The 19,592-nt window shown below is 42.0% G+C and overlaps 1 protein-coding gene across 4 annotated transcripts in view; it reads left to right on the top strand.

Moving 5' to 3' along the window:
* SYNDIG1L (synapse differentiation inducing 1 like) overlaps positions 1-18,424 on the top strand; it is a 60,665-nt gene extending 42,241 nt beyond the window's left edge. For all 4 annotated transcript variants that reach the window (XM_058162345.1, XM_058162346.1, XM_058162347.1 and 1 more), the window contains exons 2-5: positions 1,660-1,769; positions 2,099-2,562; positions 7,926-8,063; positions 17,008-18,424. In XM_058162345.1, coding sequence (XP_058018328.1) covers positions 2,146-2,562; positions 7,926-8,063; positions 17,008-17,166 — 714 coding nt within the window. In that variant the 5' untranslated portion in view covers positions 1,660-1,769; positions 2,099-2,145 and the 3' untranslated portion in view covers positions 17,167-18,424. The remainder of the gene's footprint in view (positions 1-1,659; positions 1,770-2,098; positions 2,563-7,925; positions 8,064-17,007) is intronic.
* The last annotated feature ends 1,168 nt before the right edge of the window (positions 18,425-19,592 follow it).

Raw genomic sequence — 19,592 nt, 5'->3', positions numbered from 1 at the left:
GAGAGAGGGAGGGAAACACACACACATACACATACATACACGCAAAACCAGAAGTCCCTCATACACACCCCAAGGCAGCCACATCTCTTCACTAATCAGCTTTCCACCCCCCCAGGAACATAACAAATTAAAGTTTAATTTGTGTATATTGTTTGGACTGCTAAATTGGCCATGCCCACCCAGTCACATGACCACCTACCACGCCCACCCAGCCAGTCCGGCCCCCCAACAGTCTGAGGGACTGTGACTTGGCCCCCTGTTTAAAAAGTTTGAGGACCCCTGTCATAGGTGATCCAGAATAATACTGTATCAAACACTGCCAAGAAATATTAAGTTGAATCTCCCCATGCCATTTATTTACCAAAGCAACCATTTCAGTCCCAAGTCTAGGTCTGAACTCAAAGAGAAACAGATAATCCACTTTAGCCAGGGTGCTCTCCAACTGACACCCCCAAACTTTACCCAAAAGAGGAAGCTGAAATGGAACAATAGTTGTCCAATTGCTGGATCTGAAGAAGGCTTCTTTAGGAATGACACACAGCAGCCTCCTTCAAGGCTGCTGGAAGCAACATATCTCCCAAAGAAGAGTTTAGGGGAGATGGATGACTTAGTAAATAAGTAAGCAAGCACTCCTGGATCATGCATTGCCCTAAGTCAGGGATCTGCAAACTTGGCTCTTTTAAGACTTTGGACTTCAATTCCCAGAATTCTTCAGCCAGTCTTAAAAGAGCGAAGTTTGCAGACCCCTGCCCTAAGTGACTGAACAAGGCAAGAGGGACATAGAACCAATTGATACATGATAGAATTCAAGCTGCTAAGCACCATCCACAAGCAAAAATGCTCCCAGGTTCAAGATGTTGCTCCAGTTATAAGTCTCTCTCTCTGGATCCTGCCTTGCTGAGTGAATCTATCCAGGTCCGTTAAATACCTGTATCAGACTATCTTAATCGTTCCATATCAGATGAAGTTACAGGTTGCAACAAACTCATCTGAACCGGAAGTAATCTGGCCATAGCAAAAAAAACCCAAACTGATGGCACATCCTCCAGATCACAAGCCAACTCCTCCAAGATAACATAAGATTCAGATATGGCTACCCACATGAATTAGGCCAGAAATTATCTGGGACAATCCCATGGTTGCCATTGAGGCCATGAATTCTTGATTCTTACCAAACCCCACCTTCATCAAGGAAATTGGCAATAAAATTGAGAAGCTCAGTAAGGAAACTTGCCAAGCAGCAGGGGAGAAATACATGAGCAAGATCTGTAACTTTTGCTATAATTAATTTCATCATTTGTCAAACAACACTCTGTTTAAGTTTTGGAGTTGTGGCTGCTAAAGAGCCCCAAACCCAGAAGGCAAATCTTGGACAAGGCCATACCTGGGTGATAAGCATTAGTACGTTTTGGTAATTCATGCCATGTCTGCTCATTTATGAACAATCGGCATGTAAACAAATGTGATCTTATTACAAATAGGCCTGGAACTAACCAATAGCACCCTAAACCCAAAGCCATTAAACTTTATACACACAGTCACACACGCACGCACAAGTCACATATATAATAAGCCACAACATACTTTTATGAGAAAACCCACTTTACAATCACATCTGAAAAGTGCCCATTTATTCCTCCCTTCTGTTTCTTTAATCAGATGCACTACAATCCCGTGGCACTTGAGATTTCTGCAAGGCTTTCTGCAAATTCCAAGCATATGACTATTTGATTATCCATGTCTACACTGACGTTCAAAAAAGCAAAAAGGTTAGTATGACATGATTTTCCTCTGTGAAAGCCATGTTGATTTCTTTTCATCATGACTTGTTCTTCTGTATTTTATTCTTTTTAGTAATACTTTTGAAGAGGACCAAATAAAGGAAGGTTGATGCTGATTTTAGACAGAGAGCTTCCTCAATTTTTCTCTAAAGGGCATTGCTCAGGTGCTAAGAGTCAAGTACAACCTAGAACCTATCTGACTGCAGTCCTTGGATTTCCACTAGTAAAAGACTTTAGTATAGATATAATCATTGCTGACTTCTTTAATTCATTTCTACAATTTATGAATCATTGGGCTTTTGTTTGTTTTCTTTCAGAACACATATTTATCTTAGTGACATCTGCCATTGAGTTTTTGAGGAAAATGGAAAGTGTGAGTGAACTTCAGAATCCACTGTTGGCCAAGAACAATGGACACCTTCATGGTAGCTGTACTTATCACCAGGATTACCATGGTCATCGTTGTCATGGCAAATTATATTCCTATATCTTCCAAAATTCAGGTAATGCAAGGACACACCAGTTGTTGGATGCCAGTTCTCTTCAACTAGCTGTTGAAGCGCTGTATGGTCCAAATTTCATTCTGGTGAAGGATGAAAGCAGTGTCAAAGTCAAAGACAACAAAGGTGACAACTGTGAGACAACCTTCATGGAAAACAAAGACCCATCCCCTGATGTTTCTGATGAGCAAGAAACACAGGGAAGATCTCTAATGGAAAATGATATCAAAATCCAGACAGTATCTTATGAAGTAGAAGAAGAGGAATTGCAGGAATATGAGGTAAATTTCTAAGGTTACATTCATAATGTACACTCGGAAACTTCTGAGTACACATTCTTAGGACTAATTTTTAAATAACAATTCTAAATGTTTAATATAAAAACAATAATAATAGACAAAATGGAGATTATATATAGCACAATAACTGTTTCTAAAGCACAATTAATTAAGAATAACATGACTAAGTTGAATTTTTAGTAGCTTAGGACCTTAGAATCTAAATGTGGAATGTATTTAAATATGAAAAATGGCTCTATTTTACCCATATTCAGGAAAAATAGTTTTCCAGTGAAATCCCAAGTCCCTGACTAATAAACTGAGCATTCAGCTTGAAAGGAAAAACAAAAATACCTTTTAATTCAAGAACTTTTAATGTTAGCATTTTGCCTCCAACTAAGAGGAATGAGAGGATATGGCTTACAGAAATTATAAAATCCATTTTTCCTCCCAGTATGAAACTACAGTATTAAGAAGGGGTGTGAGGGGGAATGCATGAAAATGCAGCTGGAAAGAAGGTCAGATGAAAGTAGGGAGGGAAGAACTGCAAAATACTTCATAAAAGAAAAACTAGGAGGCTGAAAATGCTACTGTACTTAAATGCCAAGGTAATAATAGATGTCCTAGAAATATTATAGCCAGGTAATGCAGAAGAAGCAGGTTTCAATGGGAAAAAGGAAAAATCAATAGGATGCCAACTGCTTTACATCAGGTGTGAAAGCTGACGGCAGTGAGTGCTGTTCTTACATTATTTCTGTATTGCTATTACCATGATCATCACTATTATTATTATCATTGTAATTTTTTGTGTTACTAGTTCACATAGTTATTTAATAACAAAAGATTGTGACACTAAGTATGAAATAATTAGAAAGCAAGGTCAGATGAAAGAAGTTGAACTTTTTGCTAACCCATATATTTGACACTAAGCTATAAAGCAATAAAAGACCTCTAATATAGTACAACTCAAGCTGTTAACATTATCTTCCTTTTTTTATTTTCCTAGAGGCCAGATTTCTGCTCAAATCATGGGAATTCATAAAGAATAGCCCATAAAAATTGAAATAAATTATTTGAAGACATACTGTATATTTAAATATCTTTGCTCCTGATATAACATTAAATTCTTTTTCCCCTTATTTACACACCATTATTAACACTGGAATAGTTTTGTATTCTGATTATTTGACACATTTTATGTTCCTTTTAGCCACTATTGTTATACAAGACTAGAAAAGGCAGCCTTTAGCTAGTTAGGTGAGTGATACTTAATGTTATAGGGAAGGGCAAAGGACATTGGTGGGTTGATGATGCACAGTTTTAGGGACTGGGCAAGAAAAAAAATCATCTCCTTACAAGTAAAAAAAGTGGGAAGTAGAGAAATCCATCTTGATCAGTTCGAGTGAAAGTAGAGCGGGAGGATGAGCTTCCAAAAAGATTCTTATTAATGAAAGGAATGAGAAGTGAGACATGAGAGTGATATGGTTGCTTCTGTGAGTGGGAAAAAGGCTAGTCTAAGTGTTTGGTTTTTTTTAAATGCCTGCTCAAGAGTATTAAACTTATGTGGTTGGATAAGTGAAAAATTGCAGGTTGGCAGACCAGATGGTTGAGCCAGAAGATGTTTTTCTTGGTCATGGAATGACAGAAGCAGGCAACTGTTGGTAGATTCAGCAGAAAAATGAGCCTGTGTGTTAACAAATAAAAGCCCATCATTTTTACACAGCACCTTCACTGCAGTTATTGCACTGGATGGTCTAGATTTGTGAAAACAATTTAAAGTCCCAGTTTGGTCAATAAAACCCTATAAGGCATCAGATACCTGCAGCACTGTCTGCTAACATTGGATTCTAACCAACAGGAAATTTGGGAAACAGCAAAAAATTGATATTTTTCTCTACCAGGATCACACTCTGAAGCAGCCCTCCTCTGAAAACTTCCTGCTGAGGTTTTATTGTTTTTACTTGTTTTATTCAGCCTATTACTTCATTGTATTTTGGTTTTAGAATAGAATAGAATAGAATAGAATAGAATAGAATAGAATAGAATAGAATAGAATAGAATAGAATAGAATAGAATAGAATAGAATAGAATTTTTATTGGCCAAGTGTGATTGGACACACAAGGAATTTGTCTTGGTGCATATGCTCGCAGTGTACATAAAAGAAAAGATACGTTCATCAAGGTACAACATTTACAACACAAATGATGGTCAATATATCAATATAAATCATAAGGATTGCCAGCAACAAGTTATAGTCGTACAGTCATAAGTGGAAAGAGATTGGTGATGGGAACTATGAGAAGATTAATAGTAGTGCAGATTCAGTAAATAGTTTGACAGTGTTGAGGGAATTATTTGTTTAGCAGAGTGATGGCCTTCGGGAAAAAACTGTTCTTGTGTCTAGTTGTTCTGGTGTGCAGTGCTCTATAGTGTCGTTTTGAGGGTAGGAGTTGAAACAGTTTATGTCCTGGATGTGAGTGAGGGATCTGTAAATATTTTCACGGCCCTCTTCTTGATTCGTGCAGTATACAGGTCCTCAATGGAAGGCAGGTTGGTAGCAATTATTTTTTCTGCAGTTCTAATTATCCTCTGAAGTCTGTGTCTTTCTTGTTGGGTTGCAGAACCGAACCAGACAGTTATAGAGGTGCAAATGACAGACTCAATAATTCCTCTGTAGAACTGAATCAGCAGCTCCTTGGGCAGTTTGAGCTTACTGAGTTGGCGCAGAAAGAACATTCTTTGTTGTCCTTTTTTGATGATGTTTTTGATGTTAGCTGTCCATTTTAGATCTTGCGATATGATAGAACCTAGAAATTTAAAGGTTTCTACTATTGATACTGTGTTGTCTAGTATTGTGAGAGATGGAAGTATGGAAGGGTTTCTCCTAAAGTCTACCACCATTTTTACGGTTTTGAGTGTGATCAGTTCCAGATTGTTTTGGTTGCACCACAAGGCTAGTCGTTCGACCTCTCGTCTATATGCGGATTCGTCGTTGTCTCGAATGAGACCAACCACTGTTGTGTCATCTGCGAACTTCAGTAGCTTAACAGATGGATCGTTGGAGATGCAGCTTTAATTGAAAAATTCCCCATCACTTCATTCCCCTCACTTCATATATCTTTTCCAAAGATCATCTTTCCCAAGGAGAGCAGGCTAATCTGCTGTGTAGCCTTTTAGAAAGAGAAGTAGCCAAATCACTATATGGCCTTCCCATACAGAAGCCACATCGTGCCATCCCAGACATAGGTGCCATTTTGGAAGCAGCCACTACAGGAGGGCAACAGACGAACTCTGTATAGGAAGACCATGGTAGATCAGCTGCCTCTCATTGGGAAAGGTGACCTTTGGAAAACTAGGTGGAGCAAGATGTGATGGGGGAAGCCCAATGGTATGGGACCCGACGGAATGGGAAGCTGTGCCAGGTGGTGGCGGAGATCCTGGAGGACCTGGGGAAGGCCATGTGTGAGCTTTGGAGATGCTGCAGTGCAGGCCTACACCACATGTCCCAGAGTCTCCCCCACCTACTAAGGCACCCTGTGCTCCACTTAACAACTCATGCAATCGCTTTACAACTGCAATGGGGAAAATCAGTATTAGGGTCATTAAGTGTGGCTATCATAACATAACATAACATAACATAACGTTGTCTCAAATGAGACCAATCACTGTGTCATAAATATAACATAACATAACATAACATAACATAACATAACATAACATAACATAACATAACATAACATAACATAACATAATATAACATAACATAACATAACATAACATAACATAACATAACATCAGAGTTGGAAGGGACCTTGGAGGCCTTCTAGTCCAACCCCCTGCCCAGGCAGGAAACCCTACACCATCTCAGTCAGATGGTTATCCAACATTTTCTTAAAAATTTCCAGTGTTGGAGCATTCACAACTTCTGAAGGCAAGTCGTTCCACTTATTAATTGTTCTAACTGTCAGGAAATTTCTCCTTAGTTCTAAGTTGCTTCTTTCTTTGATCAGTTTCCACCCATTGCTTCTTGTTCTACCCTCAGGTGCTTTGGTGAACAGTCTGACTCCCTCTTCTTTGTGGCAGCCCCTAAGATATTGGAACACAGCTATCATGTCTCCCCTAGTCCTTCTTTTTGTTAAACTAGACATACCCAGTTCCTGCAACCGTTCTTCATATGTTTTATCCTCCAGTCCCCTAATCATCTTTGTTGCTCTTCTCTGCACTCTTTCTAGATCATGTTGGCACCTCATTTAATAACTTCTACTACTTATGAGCACAATTCTGGACTCAATTTGGATTATAAATTGAGGATTACCTGTAATTGTTGAAAATCATTAGTCTACTATTGTCTGAATGAAATCCGATTAAAATCTATAAAATACAGTTAGACATTCAAACGAAGTAAGTTATGGACTGAAGCCAAGGAGAAATTTCTCAGTCAGCCTACTGATAGCATAACTGCTTCCCTAGCAAAGTCAGGTATTTTCATTTTTAAGAGGGACACCAGTGGTGAAGACTGTGCCAAATACCATATTTTAGATCTCTTTTCTCAGTGGATTATTCATAATAACGTCAGTTATGTGGCAGGTAAAGATCCTGGAACCTGGAGGTTGACTCCCTTCCTTGAGCTTGGGCTGGACTTACTGTCTTCTCTGTTGCAACTCCTGCCCTCTAGAATAGTAATATGACTCTCACCCTGAAGATGTTCCATAAAGCACTGAAAACTTGGCTATTTTCCCAGGCCTTAGGACAGGGTGGTAGGTGAGCTCCTGTAAGTTTTTGTGTGGCATGTTTTGGTTCTGTTTTATATGTTCTTTCTTGATGCATATCTTTTATTATTCTTATATATTCAAAAATGTGAGATCCCATCAGATGCATCAAATTCTTCCTAAGAACCTACAATATCACAATGTATCAGCACAGTACATATGTGGATCTAAGCAATGTCACCTTTTGCAATTGACTGATGGAAATATTATCAATGCTCAGGTTTTCTAAGTGCCATACACTTTGACCTGACACCCTGTGTGCTGACAACCACAGGGACCAACAGGGCCAGTTTATGCCACAATCTTTCAACTATTGATTTTCAGATCTTGATCTCTTTTATTACTATTATACCATCTGTCTAGAAGAGTCTGGCAAAGCTGCTTAATCCACCCAAATAAATAAAATATTGAGACAATACGATATTCCTAATTTGGGAAGTCTCTTGCCAGGTGAAAATTATTTGCCTACCAGGCATCAGGAGAAATGAAGTATGCTGTCAAGACAACAACATTAAACATGCATAGTGTTTGGATGCTTTGTGGAGCAAGCTTACAGTTTGCGATTGGTCATTGTTCTCAAATTAATTTACTTCCAGAGTGACTCTTCAAGTGACAGCGAGAGTGAAGATAACTTTCTGATGCTTCCTCCACGAGACCACCTAGGCTTAGCTATTTTCTCAATGCTCTGCTGTTTTTGGCCCCTGGGAATTGCCGCCTTCTGTTTTTCTCAAGGGGTAAGAATTCACATCTATTAATATATGCTTGTATGTAAACTAGTCTTTGTTTATTAAATGTCTTTATATATGAACCCTGCCAAGTCTCACTACTCATTATACCACAACTATTTCATAGTAGTAAATCTAATCTAAAATTGCTTGGGATTTTTCTAAGATGCAAAATGTTCTCTGTATAGACTTTTTTCTTTTTTAAAAAAAAGCATAGCTAGAGTCAATGAGTGACAGGGGGGAAAAAACTCACAATGTTGCTACTTATGCTGGCAAACAATATATACATGAAATAATTGCTCTAGTGTTATTTCCATCTGACTTGGCTCTGTAGAAAGCTCAGGTCTTCTTCTCATGACTAATGACTAATGACTTCTTCTCATGACTAATGGGTAATGTCTGTGTCTGAACAAGAAAGAAATATTAGAATTCTCAGTTTTGCAGTAGATATCTGCTTGGATCTAAGTTAATAAACAGGTGAGACTCAGGATTTATCATCTGTTCTTTAAGGAAAAAAAAAATCTACTGTGGGCTTTATATCCTGAAGATCATTGGCATCTGTATCTAACCTCTGAGAGATCAAAAATATTTAATGTAAATCATAACCCAAACTCCATTTTTCTTACTTGCTTCCTGATGTTAAGTTCGGGAAGTAACGAGGCTGGAGACCAGGGTAGTGACAACAGCTCTTTAATATAGGGTGAACCCAGCAACAGGCTGGGGGAAAAACCTCTCCTTTTATACAGTTCTGCTGGAGGCTTCGTCCAATCAGCAACGTGCTGATTTCCCGCTCAAATATTTAAAGGCACAACTGTTAATACATAACACTCCTCCCCTCCCAGAAAACACTTGGTCTTATTTACATATTTATTTACATGTTATTTTTCGACGTAGTCACGCAAATAACCTGGGCGTCTCCTAGTTCTTTCTGACCTGCGCGGTTCAGTTCTGGGTGGTGTTTTGAGCTGGTCGGAGGGGCTGTTTTCTCCTCCCAGCTCTTTCTCTGGGCCATCGGGCTCTGGATTATTGGCCGACTCTTTTTCTTGGCCATCCGGCTTTGGATTAATTTTGGGATTTTCCTTGCTGTTTCCCTCGGGGACCTGATGGCGTCGCTGGAACTCTGGGACCTCAGCTAAGTCTTGCGCCTCCCCCGGGTCATTGTCAGCTGTGGATTCAAAGTGGTATTGGTCATTTCCTGTCTCTGTTGGTTCGGTTTGGTCAGTTATTCGTTTCCTTAACTGGTCTATGTGGCGCCGCCACATTCGGTTGTCTGGTAGCTCTACCACATACGATTTTGGCCCTGTTACTCTTGTTACTTGTCCTGCGAGCCAACTAGGGCCGTCCCCATAGTTTCGGCCCACACCGGTCGCCTATGCTCATTTCCCTTGTTTTTTCTATCTCCCCCTTGTAACCCTCGGGTGTGTAATGGGGGTTCAAACGGTCAAGTGGGCACCGGAGTTTTCGTCCCATTAGCAATTCGGCTGGGCTTTTCCCAGTGGCTGTGCTTGGGGTTCTATGCTGGACGGCTAGGAAAAAGTCTATTTTTGTTTGCCAGTCACCTGGCTTGAGCCTGGACAATGCCTCCTTAGCGCTCCGGACGGAACGCTCTGCAAGGCCATTCGACGCAGGGTGGAAAGGTGCAGAGAGGGCATGTCGGATGCCTTCCTCTGCCAGGTACTCTTCAAACTGGGCTGCCGTGAATTGGGGCCCATTGTCGGACACCAGAGTGTCCGGCAACCCGTGAGTTGCGAATAGGTGGCGCAGGGTTGCGATTACTGTTTCAGCTGTGGTGGACTTCATAAGTATGATCTCTAACCATTTGGAAAATGCGTCCACCACCACTAGGAACGTTTGGCCGTGAAAGGGGCCAGCAAAGTCAATGTGGATTCTTGACCAAGGCCCTTGGGGCTTTTCCCATTCTCTGACTGGGGCTGTTGGAGGTAGCGGTCTGGACTCTTGGCAAGCTTGGCATTTCCTACCCTCTCAGCAATCTCTGCGTCCATGAGTGGCCACCATACATAGCTCCTAGCTAACCCTTCATCCTCACGATGCCTGGGTGACCCTCGTGGAGGAGGTCCAATACCTTGCCCTTAACTTAACAGGAATTATTACACGATCACCCCATAACAGGCACCCCTTGAGCCGAGAGCTCATCACGTTTCTTAACAAATTCTTTGAACCGTTCGCCCGGCGCAGCGGCCACCCTCTCTGTACCCAACCGAGTACAGTCCTTAACACAATGTCCCGGTATGATGCCGAGCCACTTCCTTTGATGTGACTGGGCCAGAGTCCAACGAGTCAATAAGGAGGATGGGTGTCCCGGAGTGGGGTCTTCGGTCGCCCCGGCAGTGGGCATCGGCTCAAAGCGCCTGCATGCCCCACTTCTTTTCCCGGTCGATGCTGCAGCTTGTATGAGTAAGCGGCTAAAAATATAGTCCATCGAGTCAAACGTGGCGACAGTGCCACAGGCGTTGGCCGCTCGCCAGCCAGTAATCCCAATAACGGTCTGTGGTCAGTCACGATTTCAAAATTCCGCCCAAAGACATACTCATGGAATTTTTTGACCCCTGATACAATGGCTAAAGCTTCTTTGTCTAATTGGCTGTAGTTCCTCTCTGGGGAGGACATCGTTCTAGAGTAGAACGCTATAGGGGCTTCTGTGCCGTTTGGAAGTCTATGGCTGAGTACAGCCCCCACCCCATAAGGGGCGCAAACCAGCACTAGGGGTAGTGAGTCGTGATATTGGATGAGCAGGCTATCACTTGAGAGCAGGTTCTTTACTGCTTCAAAAGCCCTATTTTCTGACTTTCCCCAAGACCAAACAGTATTTTTCCCTAAGAGCCTATGCAGCGGTTCCATAGCAGTTGCTTTGTTCTTTAAAAGACCGTAAAATTAACCAATCCAGGAATGCCTGCAGCTCTGCTTTGTTTTTGGGCGCTGGAGCCTTCCTAATTGCCTTAACCTTGCTCTCAGTAGGGTGAATTCCTTTCTTGTCTATCCGGTAGCCCAAGAAATCGACCGATTCGACCCCTATCTGACATTTATTTGTCTTGACTTTTAATCCGGCTGTCCGGAAAATGCTCAAGACCTTTCTTAACTCCCCAATTCCTCCATGTTTTCCCTGAAATTAGGACATCATCAAGTAGGGAACTACCCTGGGAGCCCTTGCAGTAGTCGTTCCATCAGGTTTTGGAACAGCCCTGGTGCCACACTGACCCCAAATTGCAATCGGGTGCACTTGAATGCCCCCTGTGCGTCTGTCGTTTGGGCTTGGCTGTGCGGGCGTCTACTGGCAGTTGTTGGTAGGCTTGGGCCAAGTCTAACTTTGCAAAGACTTGCCCTTGCCCCAAGAGTGCAATAAGTGTTGCACTACGGGAACCGGTGGCGCTTTTCTGTAAGGCTTTGTTAGCGTCGCCTTGTAGTCAGCGCAAATTCTAATTGACCCGTCCGGTTTATGGGGGTGACGATTGGCGTCTCCCACTTTGCGTGATCGACTGGCACCAAAATCCCTGATTTATGAGCTTGTCCAGCTCCTTATCAATTTTGGTTTTAGGGCAAAGGACTCTCCTCGCCTTAAGCCTAATGGGGGCTACCTGGGGTCTAAGTTGAAGGAAATAGGGGTCCCCTTGTACTTGCCCAGGCAGTCCTTGAAGACATCTTTGAACTCGTTAAAGAGAATGTCTTTCAAATTGCAGTCACTTCTGTAGATGCCAGTCACTCCCATGCCCAGGGCACGAAACCAGTCTAGTCCCAACAGACTGGGCAGAGTTCCTTCGACGATCGTGATGGGCAGGGTCTTTTTGTGAGGGCCGTACTCGACTCGGACGGAGGTGGTCCCTCGAACAGGGATGCGATTCCCCTGGTAGTCGTGCACTCGTAGCCGCTGTGCTTGCAGATGGCGCTTCGCGACGGACGGCAGCGACTTCGCCAGAGTGTCCCAGGACATGATGGTGATCGCTGATCCCGTGTCTACTTCAAGCCTGCACCGTACTCCCTCGATCTTGGGCTTTGTGAAAATCTTCTTTTCCACTTTGGTTGAGGCGCGGCCTATAATGACAGTCGTTTGGTTAGACTTCGCGCCTTTCTTGTTTGAACCAATCGCGGGCCGCCTTTCCGGTTCCGCGTTTTGATTGGTCGATTTGAATTTTCGGGAAGGTTGGGCGCTCTGCAAACCTGAGCTAAGTGTCCTTTCTTCCCACACCGCCGGCATGTTGCTCTTTAAACCTGCAGCGATGGCGCTGATGCTGCCCTCCGCAGCTACGCACTCACGGTCCTCAGTGTGCGTTTCTCGGTCCGGCAGACCCTTCTCATCCTCGCCTCACCTTCGGATTCGGACTGAATCTCCTCCTGGTGTACTGGCGTTGGCTTTGCGCCGCCTTGGATTGAAGAGGCTTTTGCAGGGTCTCTGCTGCTTTAGTAGACATTTCGTGTGCTCTGGCTTCGCCCAGAGCGTGGCTAGAGTCAGGTTGCTCCTGGCTAGCAGTCGTCGTCGTGGCGGATGTCCTTGACCCTCGGATGAGTTGCTCGAGTAGCACCTCGCCTAAGTCTCGGTATCCGCAGTCCTGGACGCTCTTCTTAAAGCGGCCATGTAGTCTCCGATGGACTCGCCTCCATCTGTCTACGTTCTCAATTCAAACCGCTGCGTATTTGGACGGCGTCGGTGCGAAATGGTTCTTCAGCAAAGTCTGCAGAGTCGGCCACGATACCGATTGTATCGGCGTTGGCTCTGCCAGGGCTTCCGCAATCTCGGTTTCCTCCGGGCCGCAATGGCTTTGGAAGGAAGCCCGCTATGCGTTATCAGATCCCCTGTAGCTCGTTGGCTTCTAGAAAGCTTTCGAAACGGGTCATATATGTTCCCCATTTCTCCTTGCCCGGGTTGTACGGTGCGGGCGGCGTGTTTGCCATTTCCGCGTTTCTGCCCTGAGTTTGCTGGGTTCGGAACTAGCGTGCTTCAGCTCGGTTCTGGTTCCCCTTAGCCTCGAAATCCCACCTTCGTCGCCAATGTTAAGTTCGGGAAGTAACGAGGCTGGAGACCAGGGTAGTGACAACAGCTCTTTAATATAGGGTGAACCCAGCAACAGGCTGGGGGAAAAACCTCTCCTTTTATACAGTTCTGCTGGAGGCTTCGTCCAATCAGCAACGTGCTGATTTCCCGCTCAAATATTTAAAGGCACAACTGTTAATACATAACACCTGATGTTGCATGCAAATATTTAAGAGGCAGGGTTTGTGTCATAATGTCCTGATGTGTATTTGTCATTTGCTTGCCTTGCCTCTTCATGAGCCTGATGCTCAGGAATATTACCTGCCTGAGTTACATGCAGGTATGCAGGTATAGTGGACAGGGAGGAACCAAAGGTGGCTAAACCTATTTTCCTCTTTTTCTCAAACACACACCTGCATGTATCTTTCTCACTTTCTTTTCTTCCCTGCCTGTCAAGAAAGAAGAATAGACCTCTGTTACCAGAAATTGAAACAGCTAGCAAACATTTTTTGAAATGAGTCTAGAACTGCATAAACTTACACTGAAGACTGCACATAGCCCTAAACCACAAGCTCTCCCATCCCCATTTTAATGTAATCTGGATCCTTTTAGGATAGACACGACATTGTATTAAAGGAATTCTGAATGATTGTGTTCAGGGTGTTCAAAACAAAGATAGATAAAAAACTGGATTTTTTAAAAACAAAATACCAAAAGACCTTTTTATCATAGGGCTTCTATAATAAAGGTGAGCATTATAATAATATACTGTTGGAACTAATATTCCTTTTCATATAATTACCTTGCTCATATCAAAGCACCATTCCTGAAAAATTATTTGGGACCAGAATTAAAATATCAGCTTCTTCCAGCCTTGCACAGTGATAACGTTCCATTGCAAGACTTTTATAAAGGAAACATCCATTTAAAATTGAAGGCAGGCAATGAAAAACTGCCCCCGTCATCATGTGATAAAAATTTGAGCCAGCCTGCATTTACATCCACAGCCCTTGCTGCCCCCCAGCTTCCTCATCTTTCCCTGACTACTGTCTTTCCCTGACTACTGTCTCCATGCAGCATGGAAGGTGCTGCAACTCTGGGGAGGGGGGGGGGCTTTCATGCCACAGATTTGTGGCTCTAGAGTCCTTGACACAGCCCCTTGCTTGACACAACTTCGCACAGTCCCCATCTGCCTGCCTGCCTGTTTGCAAGGCACCTGCAACTTTCAACTTTCTATTTGGTGATTGAAACCTAGCAAGAAGTTTCAAGGATGTCCTTGCTTAAGCACCCACAATCCTGACTTAACAAAGGCATTGGGGATTGCGGGCATTGCCATCACTAAGCCATGAATTCATGTGACATAGTGCTGTAGAATTGCATTGCTGAGCAAAAGTAATTCCTCTCCCAATTACCATTGTTAACCGAGGACTACTGTAACATTGTCCCACAATATATTATTTTATTCCATTTTATTTAATATCCAGTACTTAATGGGCCTGGTACCATTCACAGATTTACCTAGCAACTTCTTGTTTCATAGTTTTTTTAATAGGTTCCAAGACTGATTGTTAACAAGTGCACTTGTATCTTTTTAACCAGAGAGGTAAAATAGTTTGTCTGTTTCTATTTATCCACCACTATATTCATTGTTTTCAGTTTAAGAAATAATTTCCTTTCTGACGCTTATAAAATACTTGACTGATGTCAACAGAATATAACTTTTGTCTCCAAATTTGGGACACTGGGCTTGAAATTTAGAGAGCTTGTTTTGAGATCTTCAAACAATGGCCGCTAATGGTGTGGTCCTGACCTGCTGGTTTGCTGTTTACTTTTTTAAAAATGTAAAAATAAGAAGTGCTACTCTGTGAGCACCAAAGGAAGTGTCTATAAAACTTGTCAACACTGTTGGGTATCAACTGGAGAGACTCCAGGACTATAAAATTACCTTTCTGCTATATGATAATTTTGTAGACGAAAATAAAAGCAGTTTAAAACATTTGCGATATCTTCTTCCTAGCGTTTTCTTGTAAGTGCAGGATCTGGTTTTAGCAAATCAACCAAGTGCTGATCTCTCCCAAAGGTGCTTCTTCAGCAGGCAACTAGACTTCCTTGTTTTTCTTTGAAGATCTTTCACTTCTCATCCAAGAAGTTTCTTCAGCTCTGACTGGATGGTGGGGAATGGAAGGATTTATAAATATTTATATTTATATTCCTTGCAGATAGTTGGTCTTTTGCATCCTTTCTGAGGGTCATGAAGCATTTGGATGTTTATCTGTCCTCAGGGTCAGAGATTGCACTACTCAGGTGACCCTGAGGAAACAGATAAACATCTAAGTTTATCAATTGTGATAAACATCTAAGTTTATCAATTGTGTTGTAAATGTTGTACCTTGATGAACGTATCTTTTCTTTTATGTACACTGAGAGCATATGCACCAAGACAAATTCCTTGTGTGTCCAATCACACTTGGCCAATAAAATTCTATTCTATTCTAAGTGCTTCAATGAGCCTCAAAAAGGATGCAAATGACCAGCTACCGTGTTTCCCCGAAACGAAGACCTCTCCAGATAATAAGCCCAATCAGGCTTTTGAGCGCATGCACTAAAATAAACCCTTTCCAGAAAATAAGGCCTTTGAAGTGCCTGCGCAGCCGGTCCCCACCATTTCCTGTGAGGGAAAGAAAGAGGGGGGGACATGACCTACGCGCCCCACATGCACCTGCTATCTAGGCAGAATGGCTTCACGGAGGCCGCTCCCACAAAACCTAGCTACCACGCCCCTTCTCTTGGTGGTGACTGCAAAAAGAGCGGGACTTCCAGCAGCTGCGCAACACAGCCGCTTATCAGCAGTTCTCCCCTGCGGCCATGCACGCGCTTCCAGCCATGATTATCAGGACTCTGCACCCTGCTGTCAGCCCAGTCACGCCACTGCAACCGGATGTCCCATCACCGTTGCCTGCCGATGCTGCTCGCGGCCAGACCCTGCCAGGAGAACAGCCTACTGATGAGCAGCTGGCCAGCGCTGTCCTGACATGTCCCACCACTGCCTCCTTGTGCAATCCTGGAATATGCTGAAAACTTGGAATGGGGCATTTTTGCAAACGACTTGAAAATGGGAAGGGGGGTTGTTTTCTGCCTCTTATGCTGTTCACAGCCTGTGCTGACTTGGACTTGAGTGGTTGGTTGTGGGCACAAGATTGGCATTCTTTTTTCTGGATGCTTGGTTTTGCCTTATTCTGTTATAATTGTTGCATATTGAACAGACAAATTGGAGTAGGCCTACACATTTTAAAAATGTGCTTCTAGAACTGTCATTAAGAAACTGGCTGGGTTATGCTGCTTATATGAACATAACGTAGAAGTATTTTGGTGACTTTGGATCAATTTATTTCAAAAGAAATATTTGTAGAAGCAATAACATACCATTACTGAAGGAACATATAATTGTTGGACCAAGGAGGAATTGAACATTCCATATTATTTGGCAATGCAGCCAGCAAACAGCTCTCAGCACTCCTGGAAAACAGCCAAACTTTAATCTCTAATCCTCGAACAGGATGTGTGATATTGATTGACAGGTAGATTGCAAAATGTTTATTTATCTTGCAAAGATTTATAATTTATATATTAAAAAATGAGATGAGTGGAAAGAGAAAATCTTCACAGGAATCCTATGAGCTTAGTTATATTGATTGACTCAAGCTAATCCAATAAAGTTTATCACTGAGTGATGAATTGGACCTGGGTTTCTCTGGTCTACGCCAGAATCATAACTTCACATTAGTTTTCAATCTAAGACTATAATAGAATTAAATTGCTTTATTCATCTAATCCAGCCATAGACAGAACTAATTTTCAGCAGATAAGAAAGAGTCCTTTGCTGAAAAACAACTGATATTATTATCTATAACAAGTTATAGTGAATAAGACACAATATAGTAATCTAAGTATTTCTTTGTTTGTTTCCAGACAAGTAAAGCCATCTCCAAGGGGGACTTTCACCAGGCAAGCTCAGCTTCTCGACGAGCACTCTTCCTGGCTGCACTTTCTATTACCATTGGCACAGGGGTATATGTTGGAGTGATTGTAACACTGATTGCTTACCTCTCTAAAGGTGGGCATGTATAATAAAGACTGTTACATAAAATGCCCGTCATTCTTCCCACATGGATAAGCCTCCTGGATTAAGTGCTTTAAATGCTATACAGGACAACATGCTTACAGACTGAAAAGGAGCTTTCCACCCCCCTCACACATTCAAATAAATTGTACAGACTTTTTTTTTGAATGAACAATGACCTACTTTACATTATAGCCTGACAAGCTATTTTTAAAAAAACCCTTCGTGCAAAAATGAGTGCATGCTTGAACAGCCTGGATTTTGAGACTGCCAAGAACAAAAGAGGGAAATGGGATTTAAAAAAAAAAGTCTGCAGCGTGTTTCTCAGACCAATTTTCTTGTGAGCTAAATCTGCCATTTGTGAGGTTCAATTTCCTATTGGAATTAAGCCTTGGTCTTGTTCAGTGCACACGGTAAAGAGAAGAAAATGGAGGAATGTTCATTGAAAAACTTTCGTTAGGGTATTGGGGGTACACAGTGATATTTGTCAAGATGTTTCCATTTTGATCCAGAGATTCTAGCTACCAGATCAATTCATCTGTGAGTATCTATCACACAAAGCCAGTTTTCCCCAAAGCTCTCTTTCAGAGCCATTCCCATACAGCTTGCCTCTCCACCTAGAATTCTCTTCTATGTCAGATTTTCCCTACAGTGTCATCTCATTCATCTTTGAAGAATGATATTCAGCTGTCACTTCAGTTATAAGATAGCACCTGCTTTAAAGAAGACACAGAAAAAACTATGTAATTATAGTAATTCTAATTGAACAGCCTTGGGAAAATCTTCTGGGCCTTCTATTTTTTAATTATATTTTAGGATGCATATTACAGTATCAAATAGAATGAATTAATATTATTTCAGATTTTATTATGACATGAAAAACCCATCAAGAGATATTACAGCATGATTACTTTTTATCATATGTAACAGTTTTATTTTGTGTGACATCTGGAATCAAATTCTTATACAGGTCTTGCTTAACTACAATAACTGGGACCAGCAACTCCATCACTAAGCAATACAATAGTTAAGCACAATGTCACTTGACCATGCTGGCAGTTATGGCAGTTCTGGTTGCTGTTGTTAAGTGACTCCTGTGTGGTCATTAAGCATGACATCACATCATTACCCATTGTGACTTCCTGCCAGCTTCTTCGCTGGTCAAATGCTGGCACTGAATATCACAATTAGTGGTTACATGAACAGAGGAAACTCTGACCATTATATTTGCAAACCAGCCACCAAGCATCCAAATCAGGGGTCTCCAACCTTGGCAACTTTAAGCCTGGCGGACTTCAACTCCCAGAATTCCCCAGCCAGCTGGCTGGGGAATTCTGGGAGTTGAAGTCCGCCAGGCTTAAAGTTGCCAAGGTTGGAGACCCTTGATCCAAAACATGGTCATGTGACTGCTCGGACAGTTGCAACTACAAGGACCCAGTCAAAAGTCTTCCCATTTTCAGCACTATTATAATTTCAAACAGTTGCTAAATAAGTGATTGTTAAATAAGAAACACTTGTATTAAAATTTCCCACAGGTCAGATCAATTATTGGAATTAGTCCAGTTAAAAATGGTTCTAAAACCATCAGTAACATTTCTACATATAAAGGCACCCTGTAGTGTTTAATGTTGTACGGACACCTACATAATTAAATTGCATACAAATTTTTGCTGTTTAAGTTTTTCTAAGTCAGGGGTCTCCAACCTTGGTCACTTTTAGACTTGTGGACTTCAACTCCCAGAGTTCCCAGAGCAAAGCTGCCTAAGGGACTCTGGGAGTTGGTCCACAAGTCTTAAAGTGACCAAGGTTGGAGACCCCTGTTCTAAGTCCAAATATTTATTCCTATGGCTATTGCAAACACTAAGCCTAAATCAAATCAAATATGGGTAATGTTGCAGTGATCTCTTCACACCTAAGAACTCAGAGCAATCATCAAGTTTTGTTATTTCTCCAATTTGAGATTTTTAGGATTCTATTAGGTCCACCATATGGTAAGCATGCATACATTTGTTAGGGAGAAAATTCAGTAAGTATTGGAAGGCTCAGTGCATTGCATCCAGTTAAATATAATTTCATTTTTATTGTGGCTTAAATCTCCATTTTTAATCTTTCATTGGCCTTAGCCTTGGACTGAAAGAAAAGGATGCCATTGAAATAACTTGAAAGCTGATTTTTTTAAAAAAACAAAAAACTTGCCTGCTCACCGCTAGCAATTCCCCAGTAATACACAGTATTTTTCTGAGTGCCATAGAAGGTGCTAGCATTACTATATTAAAACCTATTCCCATACAATCCATGATGCTTCTGTAGCCTCGTGGTAAGAAGCTGAGTATGTCATAGTTAAATCATGGTCATCTATAGTAGGCAGAATGACTTTCTCTAAATCAACTTGCTCTTCACGTAGGATTTCTTTTAATAGAAGCCCACCTATGCT

Source organism: Ahaetulla prasina, chromosome 1, assembly GCF_028640845.1.
Source record: "Ahaetulla prasina isolate Xishuangbanna chromosome 1, ASM2864084v1, whole genome shotgun sequence".
In the NCBI taxonomy this organism is placed as follows: Eukaryota; Metazoa; Chordata; class Lepidosauria; order Squamata; family Colubridae; genus Ahaetulla; species Ahaetulla prasina.
This window is presented reverse-complemented; position numbering and strand designations above follow the sequence as displayed.